The sequence below is a fragment of the Halyomorpha halys genome, unplaced genomic scaffold, assembly GCF_000696795.3.
Source record: "Halyomorpha halys isolate HHAL.00 unplaced genomic scaffold, Hhal_1.1 Scaffold1912.1, whole genome shotgun sequence".
Taxonomy (NCBI): Eukaryota; Metazoa; Arthropoda; class Insecta; order Hemiptera; family Pentatomidae; genus Halyomorpha; species Halyomorpha halys.
Genome location: NW_027110808.1, coordinates 123,110 through 139,054, shown reverse-complemented (window position 1 = coordinate 139,054; position 15,945 = coordinate 123,110). Strand labels below are relative to the sequence as shown.

The 15,945-nt window shown below is 29.0% G+C and overlaps 1 protein-coding gene across 2 annotated transcripts in view; it reads left to right on the top strand.

The window, feature by feature from the left end:
* The window catches only part of LOC106690856 (multiple inositol polyphosphate phosphatase 1), an 88,306-nt gene extending 73,847 nt beyond the window's left edge, over positions 1–14,459 (top strand). For both annotated transcript variants that reach the window (XM_014436438.2, XM_014436437.3), the window contains exons 4-10: positions 2,166–2,344; positions 2,462–2,575; positions 6,255–6,402; positions 8,682–8,782; positions 10,546–10,658; positions 11,488–11,703; positions 12,500–14,459. In XM_014436438.2, the coding sequence (XP_014291924.1) occupies positions 2,166–2,344; positions 2,462–2,575; positions 6,255–6,402; positions 8,682–8,782; positions 10,546–10,658; positions 11,488–11,703; positions 12,500–12,734 (1,106 nt within the window). In that variant the 3' untranslated portion in view covers positions 12,735–14,459. The remainder of the gene's footprint in view (positions 1–2,165; positions 2,345–2,461; positions 2,576–6,254; positions 6,403–8,681; positions 8,783–10,545; positions 10,659–11,487; positions 11,704–12,499) is intronic.
* The last annotated feature ends 1,486 nt before the right edge of the window (positions 14,460–15,945 follow it).

The window sequence follows — 15,945 nt, the reverse complement described above, 5'->3', positions numbered from 1 at the left end:
TTAAATTAAGTATTAATATATTAAGTATTTTTGTCACAAAAATCTTACTTTCATTTTTTTTTAAAACATATTTCTTATGGAATCAATAACTTTAAAATATTTCGCTAAAAGCTCCACGTACAGCTTGAGGTGGTTACTGTTATCTAAAAACTGTTGCTGATAATGTCAGGGTACTAATAAGACGTGACTCTTGGTAGTCCATTATAAACACATATGGTTAAATTTTGCAGTACTTATCTGTGTGAAGTTATGGAAAACTTATTCAGCAAAAGTATTTACTTCAAATTATTTTTACGAATAATTCCATATTCCCACAAACCCTAGAAACCTACTTTAGAATCATTTGTGGGAAGAAAAAAAAACCTAGGTATGATATATCGAAACTAGGACAAAAAATACTAGACTCTCGTACCGTTACAAGGCTTGTAATGTTTTTTTTTACCAACAAGCCTCCACATCTCTTCAAAAAATAAAACTATTAAACAAGCTTAGTAAAGTTGGTTATATCCAGAGTCGAGTAAAAAGTAATTAACATTACAATTGCTTTCTAATCACTGTAATTTAGAACTACAGAAGTACAATTAAAATTACCAATTGCAATTACCAATTACTTTATATAACTGTTGAATTGATAATCAAAATTTCAATTATAATAATTGTGTGGTGTAATTCCTGTTAATTTTACACAATCACAGTAATTATAATTGTATCTTACAATTACTTCATTGTATTTTTTTTTCAAAACCATCAATTTGTGATTTTTTAAACCATTTAATGGTAATCTTAGGAAAATTATAGTGTAATTGAGACATGTAATTGGAGATAAATTAAAAATATATAGATCAAATCACTCAAGAAATGATTCCTGTCCGACTATGGTAATATCATTGAAAAGAAGAAACTTGTATGAAATCTCCGAGATCGTGCCTCAAAAATGCATTGCATCCGATTTTATAGTTTTTTCAGAAAATACATTTTTACTTTTTAGGATGAAGCGATATTTTCCAACAAATTGATTTCTATCTTAAAATAAATTTGTCATAGATTTTGAAAATTGTGCCATAAGTAGAAAATGTTTAGTTAGAGCAGAGGAATTTGTATCTGTATAAGAGAAATCGTGGTTTTATAGGGAACTCTAAATGAGTTCGACACTCGACAACTGTTAGAGGAAAGAAGGTGAGATTGTTGGTACTGAACCTGCACTTTTTCGGTAAACTAATCCTTCTCTAATTACCAATATTTCCTCCTGGATCACTTTTTATATATATACAGGGGCACTTAATGAGTCTTCCGTTAGTACTGTTTTATAAACCTGTGTAATATATAGGTTGTTTGAGAAAGCTCAACGACCTTGAAACAAAATTTTGGGCCTAACAAAAATTAATTATGCTATATCGGCTAAAACTTAAAAAAACATATAGATGTCTGTGTTGCAAAAGAGGACTCAGAATATTTAATAAGGAGGTGCTACAAATACACCACTGAAAGACCATGTACAACACAATTAAGTATAAAAATGTCTGTACTGTACACCGATTTTGAATTTAGTTTAATGTTGAATTAAAAAATGTTCTTAATTTTTTTTTCTATTGAAATAACAATAAAATTTCGAATAATTAACAAGTTCTCTGAATAGAGTCAAACATTGCTGCAAGTTTTATATCTCCCATTTGCTTTGAAGAGAGGCATATTTAACAAAAAAAACATATTTTTTTTTAAATTTTGTATTTGGCATATTCTATATACTGTACTTCCATCTAACTTTTGTGCATTCTGTCTACGTTATAATATTTTTTTTTATTTACGTAGTATCTTGTTTGACATATTTAATATTTCCTATTCAGTAGTAGAAGGCAGTAATATTATTTTTCAAGTTGACTTAAAAAAAAGGTTCTATTCCAAACTCTCTTAAGTATATTTTCTCGAGAAGAAGGTCTCGAATGGATTTCACTCAGCTCCTGCAGGATATCTTGCTATTTGCAATAAGGAATGAGGACAAAAGAAAGGCTCACCTCCTTCACTTCCATCCTCAGCATCGGCGGCAATTTGTTCATGCCTCTCTCTCATATAAAATAATGAGTCATGGATATATTAATTTTCTATTAGTTTTTATTTATTAATTTTGTATGTCCCTAAATCATTTTTTTTTTTAAATGTTCCTTTAGACATGGATATGTGCAATGAAGACATTGATCTTCTGAAGGATTGGTCATACAACGTGAACATGTCCGAAGCAGATCTTTTAACGGAATCAGGTGTCACGGAGCTTCAATTACTTGCCAAGAGGTTGAGGAGTAACTTCCCTGACGTACTTAATGCCCATTATACTGAAGAACGATTTAAGGTCAAGCTGCTTAATTAATAGAACTTTATTGTGACGTTTGTTTTATAGTAGTATGGAACGATAAACAATTAAAAGAGTAATATGAAGAATTAAAATTCGATTTAACTACATTTGCAGATCAGATACACTTCGAAAGAGAGGACGAAGCAAAGTGCTGAAGCTTTCACAACAGAACTTTTTGGGGGTCCTATTGGCCTTTCGGAAAACTTCATAGACGATGATCTGCTGGAGGTAAATTAAATGAATTTTTGTTTTAACTTTGAATACTTATTCATTATAGTCAGATATAAGCAAGGAAAATCACCTATATATTTTAAAAAATACAAAATAATAAATAAAATTAGAATTAAATAATGATCATTTTCGGCATTCAACTAAAGGAAACTTAATAGTTGAGAAATTCACTAATACATCACAGTTATAATAATCATCAACTATTTGCTTTATACATTTTCTTATTAGTTCAATAATCGTAGTAAAAATATGAAAATACATATTTTTAGGATATTATCGCTCAAAGGAAAATTATTATACAAAGAGATTTTCCATGCAGAGTTGAAGTTAAAATAATTAGAAATTTGCACTCTGAACAGAGACCTTGAAAAAAACAAGTTTTCCTGTTGAGATAATTTTCATAACGATTGAAAGTCGTGATCAAGTGTTCTTGCAACGAAGATGTTTCAAAGGGAGCGTAATTGATTTTTAGGAATATTAAGATTCTAAAATGAGAAAGTGTTATTGAAGAACTCTATGACTGAAAAGTTTGGGAATAATTTTAAAAAAAATTAAATCTGTCCTTAATAATTTACCGGAATAAATAAATTGAGAATTATTTAATTAGTTTATTCACGATTCTTTAGATATCCCCAATAACTTTATTGTTATTAATTTAGCTTGCCGCATTTTTGTAACATATACTTGGACCACCACTATCAAAAGCTTACCAACCTGTTCCTTTATTGATTAAATATTTAATTATTTTTATTTTTGTTGATAAAGACATTTTCCTCAACGGAAATGCACGTTTTGAGCAGTGGCATAGGTGTTAGTCGCCCGGGATGGAGAAATATAGGGTGTTTTTTTAAGCCCGATAGAACTTGAAATTGTAAAAAATAACACAAAAAATTAAATTGTAATCAAAATTTTTTTTTTATTCGAAAGATCAATACGTGACATTAGCATTTGAAAATGATTTCGGGCATATGGGCACCGCGGCTGTTCTTGACGAAGCGCATTCTGGACGTCCAATTTTGGGCCACTTTTTCGAGCACTGCTGGCCGTATGTCACGAATAACACGAACAATGCTGGCCTCCAAGGCGTCAATTGTTGCTGGTTTATCAGCATAAACCAGTGACTTCACGTAGCCCCACAGGAAATAATCGAGAGGTGTCAAATCGCACGACCTTGGAGGCCAATTGACAGGTCCATTTCTCGAAATCAACTTATCGCCAAATTTTGATTTCAATAAGTCGATGGTTGCGTTCGCCGTATGGCACGTAGCGCCATCCTGTTGAAACCACATCTCCTCCGGATCAATGTCATCCATATTTTCAAACAAAAAATCATTGATCATGGTGCGGTAACGATCTCCATTGACCGTAACGCGAGCTCCGGCCTCACTTTTGAAGAAATATGCCACCAGCGTGAAAACCGCACCAAACGGTGCATTTTTCTGGATGTAATGGAGTCTGTGGGTCTCTTGAGGATTGGTCTCACTCCATATGCGGCAATTTTGCTTATTAACAAACCCGTTAAGCCAAAAATGCGCCTCATCGCTGAACACAATTTTGCAATAAAACAACGGGTCAGTTGCCAACTGCTCTAGAGCCCAATCGGCGAAAGAACTACGCGTGAGTCTATTCATGATGATTTGTCAGAGTATACTGAAACAAATAAAAAAAAAATTTTGATTACAATTTAATTTTTTGTGTTACTTTTTACAATTTAAAGTTCTATCTAGCTTAAAAAAACACCTTTTATTTTGAAACCGCCTTATAGGTATTTAAATCTAAAAGACTAAAATATACAGTAATACTAAAGAACTGTTTGTCAATAACAATCACATTAATCGATTATTGTACAGATTACAAATTAAAAATTCGTGGAATGAAATGTTTTATATTTTTACAAGATATTATTGTTTATTGTGAAATTTGGCCGGCCCCTCCTCGCACTCACTGCGCTATGCCACTGGTTTTTAGGACCCCCTCGTCCAAATACCAAGTCTCGCAAAATGGTCTGTATATCGTTTGTTCACAGGCTAGCTAAAAAACGAAAAGTCGTACGAAACTGAAATTAAATATTTAAGGCTGATACATGCCTAAGATGAACCAGCAACTTTTAAAGTTTAACAAAAGATAACGATACAAGTTTCTTGACTGCGATTTTGAGTTTTTTCGATTTTTTTTTTTTCCTTTGATTATTTATCAAATTCTTTTAAAAATATTTTTTATTTATACATTGTTCATTATTTCAACAATGAGAGCAAGTTGTTTATTTTTAAAAAGACAAAATTAGTAGTATTTTAGAGAAAGATTATTTTTTAACTCGCCCTTTCAAATTATTATCCTCAAACACAAATTGTATAGTACAAGAGCCGGGTAGAAAAAAAAAGGCAGTTATCTCGCCCCAATTTTTTATTACTTTAATGAAAACTAGGTATAATTACTTGTCAAAATTGATGAGTCTGCCTATAGGTAGGGGGAATGAAAATGGCGGCTGTTTCAAAACATTATTTTTTCATTCAGTGCTCTATATCTTAAAAACTACCAACAACACTAGAAAATCTAAGAGAAAATTATTTAAAGAAGAGTAAATTTCCTGAAATATTAGCCCTAAAAGAGCTATTTACGTCCAATAGTTCTCGAGATATTGCTTTTTAAAAAGCAAAATTTCTTAAAAACCTACTGAAAGATTAGTAGTTAGTTAATTTATTTTGAGAAATCTATATTTCAGCACTATGTGACGTACAGATATCTATTAGCAGTCAAATAAAAGCTAATTTAATGGACTACAAAGAAGTTTATGACGTTTACCTTCGTAAAAGTAGTAGTTTTCATAATATTTGCTAAAATAAATTGATTTATAGTTGTTCAGACAGTACGTTTGATTCATGACAAACTTCATTTCGGAAACCATTGGACGTACAGATGTCTGCCAGCGCTCAAATACTATCGACTAGCTTTAATTTGAGTGCTAATAGACATCTGTGTATGTATGTGAAATGATTTTAGAGATATAAATTTTTCAAAATAAATTCAGTAACTACTGATCTTTCAGTACGTCCCATACAACATTTTTATGACATGTTGCTTTTTAAAAAGCTATATCTCGAAAACTATTTAACGTAAGTAATTCTATTTGGGCTCATGTTTTAGCAAATTTACTCTTCTTTAAATGACGTTCTCTTAGGTTTTCTTGTGTTCCTACTTTATAAGTTATAGAGCTCCGAATGAAATTTTTTTTTTTATGCTTTGAAACAGCCGCCATTTTTTATTCCCCCACCTATACATGGCAGACTCATCAGTTTTTACGATTAATTATACATAGTTTTCATTAAAATAATCAAAAATTGGGGTGAGATAACTGCCTTTTTTCTCCTCTTGAGCCCTTGTACTAGTGGAGCTTGAAGAATCTGACAAGATACATAATGTCAATTTTTCAACAGACCAGTTTCTTCTGAAAAATTTTATACCTCTTATTTAATGTTTCATATAGTTCATATTTCATAATATCGTAATATATGCAAAATAACATAGTAGTTTTATAGATAAATAATATCTCTTTTTGCACAGAATACTATTTTTTTCTTTTTTGAAATTGTGGCATCATTTTTTTTTCAATTATTTAGTTAAACACCTTTTAATATTCTTATATGAACTTATTTTAATTAGATAAATATTCTTCTAGCCAAATCATAACTGCTCAGTATGGAAAACCAGCACACAAAGTGAAGGATTAAAGAGGGAAACAGAAAAGTTTAGAAACAGTAAAATGATGAATTCCCTTATCCATAAAGTTGGCAGTAGAATGGGTTTCAAGTATAACTTAACTGGCAGTAAGTTGTTACTAATTCATTTTTGGCATTTATTATTGATTAATATTATATATAATATTTAAATTGATGAATTTTAATTTTATTGCATTATTATACATATTATTTTATATTTTTATCTTAGCTATTAGTTTCTGTGGATATTTTAACCACATAGAACACAAAATATCCATTATTATTAGGTCTTACAGAACTGTGCTGCATCAGATATAAAGATGGACTCAGATTCTAATTGTTTTTTCAAATGGTAGACCTATTAACCTGTTATATTTATGTTGTCATTTCCTGCTTGGTCACTGGAATTTATTAATTATGTTTTCCTTTATCCTTTATTGATGAACTATTGTACAAACATTTTTTAAATGTTAAGCACTAATTTATTTATATTATCATATATAAAATATCAATGTATTCTAAAACGAAATCATTCTCATTCAGTTGGACCCCAGTTCAGAGGTTTAGTTTTAGACGTGTTGATTTTTTTTTAAGAACAAATTCTTCTTTTAAAATATCAGCCTTAATAAAATTTTAATAGAGGCTTTTTGTATAATTCTGGGTTCCAAAATGAGTGTAATAGCTATAGCTGATGAAAAACATTTATATATTTAAATACATTGCACAAACGTTTAGATAAGAGATCTTAGAATGCTCTATACATGTTATTTTGCTTTGTTTTTCAATTGTGTATTTTCAAACTAGTATAACTTCAACCAAAAAACTAACGAGTTGTAAGTCAATGCAGAAAAACTTTGATCAAAAATGTATTGGCATATTCATATTGAATTGATTATTTGTATATCATTTTTTTTTTAAATAATGTACATAGGCATTGTAATATAATAATATAAGACAAAATTGAAATTCTCACTATCACAACAAAGCTAAGCAAAACAATAAAGGGCTACAGATGGACTGGAAATCCAAGTTAAAAAACAATAACTCTGAATGTTCTCTATAGCGAACTTATTCTAGAGGGACTTTTTTTTTTTTAGGTTTAATTCAACTCTTCATATGTTAATCGATGCATTACTTTACATCAAATTTGTCAATTTTAAATTATAAATTAACTAGGCGAAAAAATAATAAAATAAATATATACATACATATATCTTTATGTATATAATATGAGAAATTTAGTTCAAGCATTAAATTTTATTTAACAAAAATTAAAATTTGGCCCAAAAAGAGTAAAACGTGCAATAGTGTGCAGAAAAAATTCAATATGTGCAAAATTTTGTTAAAACCCCAAAATGAAAAAATTTGTACAATATAAAATTAATGTTATTTGAATGTCTTTTCCATGACTTGAATTTCTGTCGAGCATGGGCTGAATTTGAAGCTAGAGAAAAAAAAATACAATTGCATGAAAATCTGGTTTCTAGTGATAACAATAAACATATCAAGTCAGCACTAAAAGTAAGAGACGCAGATGTCCTGGTAGAGTTACAAAGAGACTCAGAAGTCTTGTCCCCTTATGTAATCACAGTAGATGAGAAGCATTCTACTATTATATTTATTTAGACTCTCTCAGGATATCTTTTTAAATGAATTTTATTGATACAAAACTAATTGATATTTACAATGTTATATAATTATATATGAATGTTAAGAAGTACGGAAATAACATAATTTGGTCCTTTCTGCTGTCGTCAAAGGGTGTGTGTATACTAAGCCGATCAATGGATATCTGAAATTTTTTGAAAAACACAACTATATGCTGATGAATCAAATTTTAGGTAGAAGGTAGAAGTTTTAAAGAGATATGTAGACCCATAAATACTTTTTACCCTTCTAGACAAACATCTCAACTACTACTTGGAAGTTTCCTTTCTAATCAAATGAGAGTGGGGATTGTTTTTGTTGAAAAGAAATAGCGACTGATCCAGGTGCAATTTGAAGAAACAACAAATTCAACCAGTTACAAGTGGACGATTGCCTCAACAAGCTTGGTCACATAAATTCAATGAGCTTACATTTATAATTATTGCTAAGGTCCAGAGAGTGAAGTTTGTAAAGTCAGAACAGGTTAGGGCAGAAAATGTTTTAAGAATGAAAAAAAGGAAATTTATCCTAAAGTTGGTCTTAAATGAAATATTTGGTGTAATATCTTGAACAGTGCATAAGGCTGTGAAGTGCCGAAATCCACTTACATAAAAAATATAAATATATAAAAATTGGTTATTAGACTATCACCAATTTTTCATAAACATTATAAAACGCTAATATAAGGAGGTTAAAATTTATTTATTTAAGTACTTCTAAGAATTATATTATGATTTCAGAAACCATGCATGACATATATGATATGTGTCGTTTCGATAAAGCATGGAACTTCAAAACCCACTCTCCTTGGTGTTCTCCTTTTGAAAAACATCATCTGAAGGTAACTACCTATATAGTTTCTTAAAACATTAAATATTAAATACTCTATAATAATGTAGTGAATTATTGAGGTAGGTTATATATACAAATCAATTGATTTTATTTCTGCATTACTCATATTTCATTTTTAAAATATTTATGTCTTCTTAAAAATGGTATTCCTTTGTTGATATATTAATAAACATTTTGAGAATTTCAAACATTCCATCTAAATTGGATTTACTTAAAGAAACTCTATAGTGCAAAATTATAGGTAGATTAAATAAAATATGTAGCATTAAATCTTTATAATAATTAAATCAATAAATAATCATACAAAGGGGTGCGAAATTAATTCTCTAGCAAGAGTTTAGAGAGTGATGTTCACAAAGTTAAAACAATTTAATTAGGCAGGAAGTGTTTTGAGAAAGTATCAAAGAATAATTTTATTTTAATAGGAAGTTTATTTTAGAAGAAATATTTGGTGGAGTATTTTGAAAAGTATGTCCCTGTGGCTGTGAGAAGCACAAATTCACTTTTTTATCAGATGAAGTAAATTAGTTAAACTTATCTGACTGCAAAATATTGTTAGTGCTTCATGCAAAAGATAAATTGCATTTATAACATATGTTCTATTGGTTTATTTGAAAATAAACACTAATGCTATTATTATGAATTTCCCATTTCTACCGAAAATGTTCGGAGTATTTATCCACCTTGGACTTTAAAATGGGCAAGTGTTAGGCCGGGCCAGATGTACCACAAAACCCTGGCAGAACCATGTGTTAAAAAAATAAATTGCTTAAAAACAAATAAAGTTATTCTAATTAATAAAGAAAAGTATCCATTTTAATAAATGACATAATTTTGTAATAAACTTAAAATTGTCATCATTATTTTCTTGAGGAAAATTACTGAACTGACCACCCATCTCCCTCCAATTGTTTGAAGAGAAAGCAGCATAAACTCTTGCCTCATCCAAGAGTGTCTCTAGTGACATCCAAACCATGGGTTTCACTTAGTTCATTTAATACTGTTGAATTTAATTAATAATTAAATATCCAAAATTATTGCTTACTAAAACCCTATTTTTCTTAGAAAACTTGTCACCAGACAGAATTTCATGTGTTTTCCGTGGTCAAGCCATTTCACTATGGTGGAACATGTTGCTAATCTTTCCCACACATAGGTTCATGTGCCAATAAATTACTCTTGTATCACAAAAATTCCTTTTTCCATAATAACCATCCTTTTAATGGAAAATGAAAAAATAGACCGACCTGTTTAAAAATATTTCAGTATAATTTACAAAAAATATATACTGTGGTTTTAAAATTTGACAACTAAGTAATTTTATTTTCGTTTTGAAAATTCAGACAAACAATATGATTAAGTAAAGACTTTCAAAAGCCATACTAATTTTGTAGTAAATGAATTCTAATAATTTTTTCTGAATGATAATATCAATATCATTAATAATCTCATAAAATACTTTATATGTACTAGCATACAAAACAAAATTATGTCATTATCATCATGATTGGGGTGACAGCCCATTACCGAGCCTGGGCCTCCTCTAGTAGCTTCTGCCAGGCCGTTCTGTTTTCTGCTGCATCTCTCCAGTTTCGGCTTCTCAGAAGGACCCGGGCATGCATAGATACAGCATCTAACCATCTCATGTTCGGCCTACCCACTCTTCTCTTTCCATATAGCTGCTCGGATAGGACCTTATTTGGTTTATTATAACAAAATTATAAGTTGAGTTTATTTATTGTAATTTAACAGGTAATGGAGTATGATGAGGACTTAGACTATTACTATCGCTCTGGATATGGTAACCCATTCACAGCTAAATTAGGTTGCCCATTGATCAGAGATATGATTGAAACCCTTAATAGGTAAGTACATCCATACTTAATACAGTACTTGAACTATTATTTTATTTAAAATATAAGTACTGGAACAATAAAATTTAAATCAATCAGCTAAGAATATCTGTTCTCTGAATTTCTCTCCTGAAAAGTTAGAATTTTACACTCAAACATTAATAAAAGGATACCTTCTCAACTACAATGAATTGACTATGAAAAATCCACATCTATTTCAAAGGCGAATATGCTTTTCAGAGTGAATCCCACTTCCAAAATTCAGCCATCTTATGTTTCATCCCTCTAGAAACTGTAATAAAAGCATATTAAAAATGACACTTTACAGTTGACTACAAAATATATTCTAAAATGTAGAACCTGTATATCGAATACAAAAACCATAAACAATATTCACAGCTGGTTGGGTACATAGAAATATCTAAAACCCAATTCCACTTAACCTTATCTGTCTATCCTAGACCCCTAGGCTGTTGTCCCAACTTAAGAAAAAAAAAAGTTAAAACAAAAATTAAATATTCTTCATATAAATCAGTCTCCTAACAGCCCATGATGGACCTAAATAGATGCCTGATTTCCGATTCCTGGTAGACAGGTACTGATTTTTTCTATGATTAAAAAAAACAACACAATTTTAAAGCTTCATAGAAAATGCCATAGGATAAACAATGGTCTAGTAATATGTTTTCTTAGATCATAAACTTCAATTGAACTGTTTTACTTGGCAGTATCAAAATTACCAAAGAAAACATTTATTAAAACCAATCATTAATCAGTTATAATATTCATCTTGGCAATATAAAAATCATGTGACTAAATAGAAATTAATATTTATGTTTAGCCGTACTCAAGTCAACACTACAGAAGAAAGCACAGGGCCATCAGCTGTCTTCAATTTTGCCCATTCATTAACACTAAGGGCAGCCCTCATTAAACTTGGCATAGCGAAAGACAACTATCCAATCACAGCAGACACTTTCAGTACAAGTGAAAAAAGACAATGGAGAACAGCTTTTCTCACTCCATTTGCTGGAAATTTGCTAGCAGTACTGTATAAGTAAGTCAAACAAGATATGTAACCAGTTTTCCTCATTAAATAATATTAATGGTGATGTTTATTCCCAAAATCCACCCAAATCTTATGATTTTAACTGACTTTGGGTGGTTTATGGGAATAAAAATCAATTTAGATATTAATTAATTTATAAATGGAAGATGCTCCGGGTGAAGTTAAAAGAACTCAAATAGTAATTAAACTATTTATTGTAAGCCAACATTTATTAATATATTAAAAAACTAATTCCATGTAAGGTTTATCGAATCTGTGCCTAATAGCAAATATTCTCTTCAGTAGGTCATAAAAGGATCTCATTCACTTATAAGATTCCATTAACTACAGGCAAATCTCGAATTTTCAAGCTTGGAAGTTATTTTTACAAAAATAATAATTTAGCTAGTACTATCAACAAAAAAATCTTAACAACTTTTTTCTTCTTACTTTTATTACTATAAATAACATACATGTTTCATTTTAAAAATGCCAAAATTATCAATATATTGAAATATAATTTGACATACTTAAAGTATAATGTTTATTTTAATTCCCATGAATCCTAATACACAGAGATCTCAGTATACCAAAATTTGAATAAACAGGTATTTTTCTGCACATGAAAAAATTATACATAGTATTTTAGTTTTTAAGAAATTATTTGTTTCCTATGTTCTTGGATATGTTATTTTATATGGCAACGGATAAAATCTAATCATTTAATATAATAATGTTTTAATTCTCATTTCAATGATAATTCATTTTCTGATTTATTAATAAATATTTAATGTTAATCTTGAAGGTGTGCAGACCAGCAGTACAGAGTAATGTTCTTCTTAAATGAACAGTATGTTGAATACGAGAGATGCAAAGTGGGACTCTGCGATTGGTCATATATATATTCAACATTCAAGTCTGAAATAGACCCATCAAGATGTAACAGAGATTTCTGTGAAACTTCAGGCAGTTCTTTAGTTGTTCCTACAATAATGCTTATGGGTTTGGTATTATTGAATATGTTTACCAGATTTTATTGACATATTTCAGAGAAAGTCATAAGGTGTAAATAGTAGCAATTAAAAAAAAAAATTAAAAAGAACAAAAAAAAAGCTAATCCATTGATTTTTTTGATACATTGATAATAGGTTTTTTAATACAAGCTAAATATTTGTTTTTACTTGTTTTAGTCTTTGATTTCTCATTTCTGTAATATATTTTATTTTCAGCAATTCTTAATTTTCTGGCAGCTTTATAATTATTAGGTTTATATTTTTAGAAATTTTCTGTTAATGAATAGTGAGTGTACATTATTCACAATAATACTGCTAATGCTGCTAAAGTGCACAAGGTGTTTATGCTTACCTTCATAACAAGGAAATAAATTATGCTTTTCAACAGTCAAATCTCTATTATCAAATATGAAGGTTCCTTGTTAAAAAAGATTGATATGTAGAAATTTCAGGATAAAGAAAAATTACAACTTTGCATCCTTTTCATAATAAAAAAACAGCTACAGTTATTTTTCAGGATTTAAGCAAAATAAGTAATGTTTCAAACATTTATTTGTAAAATTGTACAAATTATATTAATGCACTACGCTATTATTTAAATTTATTGAGCCACCTATGGTTAAAGATTCCTAAATTAGCAGCATATTAATTGGCTTTTTCCTTAATAACTACATCGATCAGCTTCATCGATCTTATCAAACCGTGAGGATTTAATGATTGAAGTTTTATACAAGCTATTTCCAAAAGTTTTAATAACTGAATCACAGTTTTCATAAATTAATGATACTATACTTAAAATAATGTCATATTTTCTTGCCACATGTTCATTTTTCATCCCACTTTTTAGGGATTTTACTACAACAAAATTTTTTATCACACTTGATAACTATATCCACATTAAGAAAAAATTGAATTTAAAATAAAAATTCTCTCTATATTTGGGAAATGATTCCGAGAGTCACACCACCGTGGGTACCGTATTCCTTCTTTTTAAATAACAACCCATTAATTGACAATTACAACACATATTTTTTATTTGTGCCCTTTTTTGGGAGGTAAATAGATATTTTATCCGATATACACAATATACTTTTTTATAAAAATTCAAGGTTTCAAAAAAAAATCTAGAGATTTTCAATGTACAAAAGTTTGATATACAGAGATTTGACTGTGGTCAAATAACTAAGATACTAAGATAATCTGTAACTAAGTTAGTTACAATAAGAAAACATATTTGGAATTTATAATACTTGAATGGACTAAATATCCAATAATCTGTCACGTTTACAATATTTTGTCTATTGCACTGAAGTATTATTTCATAAGTAATTAATAATTATATATATATTTGACAACTGTAAGCAGTAGTAATAGCAACAGAATTAATTTTACTATAGTATCATTGAATATATTAACAAATAATAAAGGAAAGAAACTACAAAATGAGCTGTGGATCATCTCCAATTTAAAATTAATAATAATAATTTAAAAAAAGAAACATTGAAAACTAATAACTTTAATTTAAAAAGTAACAAATGTTATTTAAGTATTTTGGAAAAATTTCACACAAAAAAAAATTATTATTTTCAAAAATGTGTTGAAAAGCTTAGCTCATTGTAGATAATTGTTTTGGTCTCTGTCTAATATTCAATGGTTTACCTTTTTCTCCTGAATGCCTGTAAATTAAAGTGAAATGCCCATATTAAAGTGATAGATTGTTGATCTAACTGCACCTATACTGACAGATCAGCATTTTATTAAAATGATTTTAGTTATTAGATATCTTATAACATTACATTTATAAATCATAGTTCTCATCAGTAGTTTATAACATTGAATTAACAAAGGAAGGTTGGGGAATTAATATTTTTCAACTGGTTAAAGTATATGAAAAATAAATCATAATATAGTATTAAATGCCAAATTATATGGCTCTAGTCAGTTTATCATCTTTTGTTTTTAATTTTTAAAAAAAGAAAGTTATTATTATACGTCAAAAGTTATAAGTAACAAATTTTAAAGTAATATATGATTTAGTTAAATTATTGAGTTAATGATGCTGTGAACACTGAAAGTTGTATAGAAGAAATTTTGAGATATTTAGAGTTGTATATAAGACTGATATAATCAGCATGAAAGAATTCAACAACTGAAATTTATTTATAAATAAGTACTAGGATAAAACATTGTTTTTTCATAAAATGTATTATTGAATACTGATAGTGCAAGAACATAATAATATTAAGAAATTATTATTAAAAATATAGAAATGTTGGTGAATATTTAAAAAAATTGTACCACTAAATGTAAAAATAATGAGAATTGTCTTTCGAAATCTGTCACATTAAAAAAATAAATTATTAATTTTAAAAAAATGTGTTTTGATATATATTTTCCTCATACAATTGATTGAATGATTATATCACAACAATTATAATTATGTATATATGAACAAAAATTTGAGAGAAAGATATTCAGATGCATCTATGGCCCAGTAAAGGATGGTTCAGCTTGGAGAAGACCCACGAACAGGGATGTGTACTTGTTAATCGGTAAGCACGATGTTGGACAAATTGTGAGAATTGGTAGGCTGTGTTGGGCAGGCCATGTGGCAAGGATTGGGACTGATGAGATCCCAAATAAATTACTCGATGAGCACCTATAGGCCAAGAGGCCGCCCAAAGCTTCAATGGTTGGGTGGTGTTGAAGAAGATTCGAGGACCCTGTTTGGAGTGAGGAGTTGGAGAGCAGCTGCACTTAACCGATTAAACTGATCAAAACTGCTTGAGGTGGCCAGGACCCAGTAATGGGTTGCCTCACCAATTGAAGATGTATTTATGAATGAAGCCATCTTTTTTAATTTACTTTCTTCAATCTTTTTAAAATTCTTTAGGAATTTTTTTTTTTTAATTGAATTATTGAGCTTTTTTTACTAGCAATAACCATTTTGATCAGTAATTTTATTTAATTTATATTTTTCCTCCTTTCCTACTTAATTAAATAAAGAGCTTCCCACTAAAAAAATACATTTGAGGAGTTTTCATTCAAAAGTCAACATATATCCACTTTTGCAAGGTTATAACACAAAACAATTTGTGTTATTAATTAAAAAATTAAATTTTAATTGAAAATGTTGGTTAGTAACACCTATTGGAACATGAAAAATTTAAATAAACTAAATAAGTTATTTAGTTTTATTATAATATTGTAATTTACAAAAAAAAAATTTTTTTTAAAT